At 37.5% G+C, this 6,505-nt stretch overlaps 2 protein-coding genes across 3 annotated transcripts; both read right to left on the reverse strand.

Moving 5' to 3' along the window:
- Positions 1–27: 27 nt before the first annotated feature.
- On the reverse strand, positions 28–3,997 carry LOC9298491 (probable ADP-ribosylation factor GTPase-activating protein AGD8). 2 transcript variants are annotated; one of them, XM_021032285.1, is made up of 7 exons: positions 3,851–3,997; positions 1,435–1,699; positions 1,077–1,328; positions 893–1,003; positions 703–822; positions 413–616; positions 28–307 (listed from the first exon to the last, which is right to left on the reverse strand). In XM_021032285.1, exons 1-7 carry the CDS (start codon positions 3,958–3,960, stop codon positions 194–196), a joined length of 1,176 nt encoding a protein of 391 aa, XP_020887944.1. In that variant the 5' UTR covers positions 3,961–3,997; the 3' UTR covers positions 28–193. The 2 variants fall into 2 exon arrangements, with proteins under 2 accessions (XP_020887944.1, XP_020887904.1); XM_021032245.1 differs by lacking the exon at positions 3,851–3,997 and adding an exon at positions 2,147–2,285 and having other exon boundaries at positions 1,435–1,852.
- Positions 3,998–5,355: 1,358 nt separating this feature from the next.
- On the reverse strand, positions 5,356–6,499 carry LOC9298489 (GDSL esterase/lipase At4g16230). The gene is made up of 3 exons (XM_002862368.2): positions 6,299–6,499; positions 5,964–6,219; positions 5,356–5,874 (listed from the first exon to the last, which is right to left on the reverse strand). The coding sequence occupies exons 1-3, from the start codon at positions 6,326–6,328 to the stop codon at positions 5,639–5,641; spliced, it is 522 nt and encodes a 173-aa protein (XP_002862414.2). The 5' UTR covers positions 6,329–6,499; the 3' UTR covers positions 5,356–5,638.
- Positions 6,500–6,505: the final 6 nt, after the last annotated feature.

The raw sequence follows: 6,505 nt of genomic DNA on the forward strand, positions 1-6,505 counted from the left end.
ATAACATAAAACGAATCACTCAATACATGAGATTGTTATTTATACATTGACGTTTTATTAAATATAGACTGTTCTGTTGAAGGTGATTTTCTGGTCGTCGACCAAACTTCGGATACAAAAGTTCGACAACTTAACATGTTTGGAGATCTAAACAAGAGTTACAAATTCGACTTGAGACAACTTTACATGTTGTTTATATCATAATTGACCCTTTCGACCCAATTAACTCCCGCAGTAAGTTACCCGCATCGTTTTGAGCACTTCTAAGTATGGGGCAATCTGTGTGTTGACGACCAAGCATACCGGCCTGTTAGAACGGCCAACCAGAAAATACGTTTATCAGAATAATTATGGTAACACTAAAAGCTCAAGAACCCAAGATAGATTAAATCGACTGCGTGGTAAGAATTACTTCTGTACACAGTAAGTGAGCCCAATTCTGCCGGGTTACAAGAGGGATGGCATCAGCATCTTGGGCATGAAGTATCTCCATCAAGATTGTCACTTCCCTACGGAGGTCATTCACTTTATCTTGATGATGATTCGATTTCGACAAGAGCTTCTCCTTCACTTCGCATGCTGCTTTGTTCACTAACGACCAGAAATCATTCTTCCCCTGTCAACATATCGAATCAAAGAGACATCACAGTGATATCGCAACAAGTGTTTGACATCATTATATGATGGCAAATCTCTACTTACCTCAAGGGTAGTTTCTGATTCATCACGACCAGCAGATTTCATCTCATCTCCAAAAAACTGAGCAGAAGAAATGGACTTTGCGTTTGAGAACCTCTTTCTTGCTTCATCTGATTCTTCAACCTAGTAATCAAATTAGTTAAAAGATGACTGTAACTGTTTCGGAGTTTCACTAAATTACACACAAGCTTACTTGAACTTCTGACGAGCTGGAGCTTGATTTCTTGGCGAAACAACTCATGTCCGTTCCCGTAAAATAAAAGAAGCTTAATGGTAACTTTGATGGAGGAACACGGCTAAGAACCTAGTAATCAAAATAGTCAAAAGATGACTTTAATTAGCTAGATCAATACTGTCACTAAAACACACGTGCTTACTTCAGCTATCGACGGGCGGTCCATTCCCGAATCTGCTAAGAAGCTTGATGATGACTTTGGTGGAGCAACATGGCTAAGAACTTGTGTACCACCACCGCTTTGTCCTCCGGATTGCAAGGCGTCATTGTTCTCAAACTGAGAGGCAGATGAAAAAGCCGCTGATGATTTGATTCCGCGGTTAATAGCTGAAGATGCTGCAGGAATAAGCAGTGAAGACTCTTCCGGGGTCTGCTCATAATGATTTTCCTTTGGCTGCATTTTACCGAAATGAAAGAAAGAAAGAAAAAAATCTGTTGGTTCCATCCAAAAAAGAGGACAGTAACATTTCATGCTCTAAAAAACACCCCGCGAGGCTTACCTTAGTAGTAAGCTTCCTTGCACCAAGACCACCAGTTTTTCCTGTCCTCTTAGCAATGATAGGTTTCGTAAACGTACTAGGCAAAAATTCATTAGAAGCTTTAGGCGAAGAAGTGGCACTGGTAGCTTCATGTATCACAGAAGAAGTTTCTTTGGGAGGTAACTCTTCCTTGACAGAATAAGAAGAAACCCCAGGAGATACTTTTGGTAGATCAGTGGTAGTATCTTGTGCGATGGCTTTAGCAACTTCCTTAGCAAGAATCTGCCTATACAAATCAGCAGCTCTTGAAGTGTACTTAGACTCGATATTGCCATTGTCCGTCCATCCATGTTGCTTGAAGAACACCTGAGCGCGGTAGTTCCCACCAAACATCATTGCCCTAAGTTGCTCAGGGCTCCATGAGTCTAAATTCGTTGATCTATATCGAACCGGAAAAAAGAAAAAAACAACGTAGCATCTTGGCTCCATTAGTATTTGCTGTAAATCGATCAAATAAGACATAGAACCACTCTGAAATATATTATCTTGTCATAATTTGAATGAGTCTATTTTAGAGAAACTTGTGGAACTGGAGTTCAGATTCAACCCACACTCGAGTCTAATATTTCATAACTAATACCTATGATCATGTCCTTAAACCCTAGCCAGAATCAAGAAGTTGGTACAATTAAGTGTAAGCTTAGATTGGATTAAGATTGTTCCTGAGTTTTACTTGACGAAGCTGATATGAACACCGAGGCTCCGATGAGTGGCTGAACAATCCATGCAGAGAAAAATACCGTATGTAACCGATGCCCATGTCGGATTTTTGGCACTACAAAAAAAGCATACCTAGAAATTCAATAGAAATTATCATGAACCCCTTCTTTTAGTCAAACAAGTCCCTGATCTTCTAGGTATGATCGAAATTATGTTCCTCAGTTTGGATATACAAACGAAACGAAGATTCCAAATTACTGTACGTAAAACCCAGAAAATAAAATAAGGAATACAAGAAAAGCTGACGAAAATCGAACCTTGTTCTCAGATTTTGCTTTGAGTTTTCTAAAAACAATATTTTTGTCCGTTGGATTGTCAGAAGCCATTAGACGATGAAATTTAGGTTTACAAAGGGGGATATTCTAAATACTTTATTTGAACCAAAATGTTTCTAGTGTTTTTAACACTGAAGTTTTTAAAGCCAATCCAAAATGGTGTTTTATTTTTAATTAAAAAAAAATCTATTATAAATGCTTTATAGTTGACTGTTGACTTTTTCGGTTACAAAAGTTCGATTTGAGACAACTTTACATACATGTTTGGAGATTTAAACTAGATCTAGAGTTACAAAATCTGGTTCGATTTGAGACAATAACTAGATTTTAACTTGCGGTAGACCGGAACAATTTGTTTTTAAAATTAGTGATTTTTAAAATATGATGATTATACCAAATTTGTCGGATAACAATTTAATCTACTCGCTAACAAATGTGCTTCAAAATACTAGTATAGCTAGATTGACTTTTTTCTAACCCATATAACTCCGCAGTAAGTTACCCGCATCCGTTTGAGCACTGGTAAGTATGGGGCAAAATGTGGGTCGACCGACAAATTCATCTCGAGTATCAACACTACTAATGGCCTCTTAGAACAACCAACCAGAAAATATGTTTATCGGAAAAATTATGGTAAAACTAATAGATCAAGAACCCGAGATAGATTAATTTGACTGTGTGGTAAAACTTACTCGTCTATACATTAGGTCAGCCCATTGCCTACGGGTGTCAAGAGGGATGGCATCAGCATATGGGCATGAAGTTTCTGCATCAAGTCTGTCACTTTCCTACGGATGTCATAAACTTTATCTTGAGTAGACACGAGCTTCTCCTTCACTTTACATGCTGATTTGTTCACTAACGACCAGAAATATTTCTTCACCTGTCAACATATCGAATCAAAAAGACATCATAGAGATATAGCAACAAGTGTTTGACATCACAATATGATGGCAAATCTCTACTTACCTCAAGGGTAGTTTCTGATTCATCAAGACCAGAAGATTTAATCTCATCTCCAAAAAAAGATTAAATCTCATTACCAAAAAACTGAGAAGAAGAAATGGACTTTGCGTTTGAGAACCTCTTTCTTGCCTTATCCCATTCTTCAACCTAGTAATCAAAATAGTTAAAAGATGAAAGTAATTAGCTAGATGATCAATGCTGTCACTAAAACACACGTACGGGCTTACTTTAACTATCGACGAGCTGTCCATTCCGGAATCTGCTAAGAAACATGATGATTACTTTGGTGGAGCAACATGGCCAAGAAGTGGCATCAATAACTCTTCCTTGACAGAATAAGAAAAACCCACCCATTAGACGGTTCCAGTAGACCAGTAGTAGTATCTTCTGCAATAGCTTCTACAACAAGAATCTGCCTATACAAATCAGCAGCTCTTGAAGTGTACTTAGACTCAATATTGCCATCGTCCGTCCATCCATGTTGCTTGACGAACACCTGAGCGCGGTAGTTTCCACCAAATATCATTGCCCTAAGCTGCTAAAGGCTCCATGAATCTAAATTCGTTGATCTATTATACCAACTGGAAAAAGAAAAATGAGAACGTACATTAGCATTTTTTGCTATTAATCGATCAAATAAGACAGAGAACCACTTTGAAAATATTATCGAAGATTTTAATCAGTCTCCACTAGTGTAAGGAACTGACATTTAAATTTCAACCCACACTCGAGTCTACAGTTTAAGAACTAAAAACCTATCATGCCCCAATTAAACCCTAGCCAGAATCAAGAAATTGCTACAAGTTTACCTGAAGAAGCTGATATGAACACTGAGGCTTTGATGAATGGCTGAACAATCAATGCAGAGAAAAATGCCGTATGTAACCGATGCGTATGTCGGATTCTTCTCACTACAATCAAAGCATACCTAGAAATATCCAAAAAAAATCATCTCATGATCCCAATCGAATAAAAAAAAAACAAAGAAAAACCGAACATTGTTCTCAAATTTTGCTTTGAGTTTTCTAAAAACAATATTTTTGTCGGTAAGATCGATAAAAGAATTTACCTTTTAGAATTCATCCGTTTTTTTTTTTTCTTAAGGACATCAAACCAAGCATCGACCTTGGTACTGGCCACAACTATCTAATTAAGGTGTCCCGAGAAAATCTTCAATCCTTGTCCAGGCCGAATGTAGCCCAAGATCAACTCTTCCAGCTCGACGACCACTTGGAATACGTTCTTATCTCAACTACAAAAAATCTTGAAGTGAAATCGGCCCAATCAAAGTACAAACGAAGGAGTTATTCAATGATGATTCCCACTTGATGCAAGCCTCGGATTCCACCAACACAAGACTCGCAAATTCAAAGGCTAAAACTATGCGGAAGTGGTGATGATGATGAAGTAGCCGATTTGATGTTGAATCCACAACACCGAGTGCTAGAGAATATGATCCAAAGGCTATTCCTCGCGAGGATCAGAGACTCTACATGAAACTTAAGTGGTTTGATTCCACGAACTACCTAGAATTCGCAAGAACAATGATTTGATTCAAGACACAAGTGTTGCAGCAAACTGAAATTTCTTATTAATAAAAAGCTTGAATTGAAAGTAAAAAGTGTTAGAGCTTATATAGGCTTGAGATAGATGACCTCCAACGATGTAGAACAAACTAAGAAAGGGAAGAAATCATTCAACATAAAGGAGAATTAACGTTGTAGAGTTTCTAGTCGTTTGGCTTTAATGGAGGAGCATCAATGATAGTGGCTGAAGAGATATGCAGGTTTTTAGGGCTTAGAGGACGTGTAGGATCTCCTCGAACAGATAGAAGGTCGAGATTAACTAGAAGAGTCTCGATTGGTGTTGAAACTAGATGCATTACTACATTTATCCTTTGAAGCAAAATGAACCTTGAAACACTATAGTTAAAATGCTTTTCAAAAGAACATAAGAATGTTGGATATATTTAATTTCTATCATTGGTTAGATATATAAACCTAACCAAAAAATACTAAGAAATATAATGTCTCAACATTCGAAAGCCAGCTACACTAAACCTTTCAAGAGATTACACATATATCATAAGCATAAAAATGTATCATAAGACAAAAAAAAAAGAAGCAAACTTAACTAGATCAAAATGCAAATGCCAATAGCAGACCGGCCCAACCCTATATAGATGAGGTTTTCTTTATTACGGTTCATGCATTTATCTTGAGGTTAGCAAGTTGCCAGATATTGATTGGAAATATATCAGAGGTGTCGCCAGAGAGTAGACGCCGAGCAATGATGACGTTAGCAGCTTCGGTAGGATGGTAAGGATCCCAAAACACATATTTGGAACGATCCATACATACTTTTGAAGATGGACCACATGGAATAAGCCCACCTACTTTTCCAAGTAATGAACAACACGGAATCTTCTCACTTTCAAAACCTACAATATCAAATTACCAAATTCATAAGTTAAAATATAAAATAAGTAACATAGCATTATTAAGAGATCAAATGGTTGAGATTACGTACCGTAAGATGAATAATTTTGTAGGATATCATAAACAATGCGAAAAACATCAGCGTAGACGAATCTTGAACCTTGTAGATTCTTGTTTAAATCCTCTACTAGGGTTTTAAGCTTGATATTATACATTTGTGCCACTTCATTTGGTTCAACCGAACATTCATCTCCAGCCGTTGGATCAGTTTCTCTCTCGAACGGTATACAACCAATGGGACCAATATTAATCACCACGATTTTCCTCGCACCAAATTGGTACAATCTCTGCCAAAACCATATAAATTATTGATCAACCAGTTTGGTTTTAATTCGGTTTAGTTGAAATTAGAGAAGCGATTATTACGGTGAGTTGTAATCGGAATCTTGAGATCATTGTATCCACGAAGACTTCGGGAGATGTGACTTTCCGTTCAACGGTTGACACCACCGGGGTGAAATAATTGTTGATTAGATCGTTTGAACCGGTCGTAACCGAGAAAATTGCTGACCGGAATAATTTAGCCGCTTCGGATTCACCAATCCAAGAATTATGTCTCGTCTGTCGTGCAAA

The sequence above is a fragment of the Arabidopsis lyrata genome, assembly GCF_000004255.2.
Source record: "Arabidopsis lyrata subsp. lyrata unplaced genomic scaffold ARALYscaffold_507, whole genome shotgun sequence".
In the NCBI taxonomy this organism is placed as follows: Eukaryota; Viridiplantae; Streptophyta; class Magnoliopsida; order Brassicales; family Brassicaceae; genus Arabidopsis; species Arabidopsis lyrata.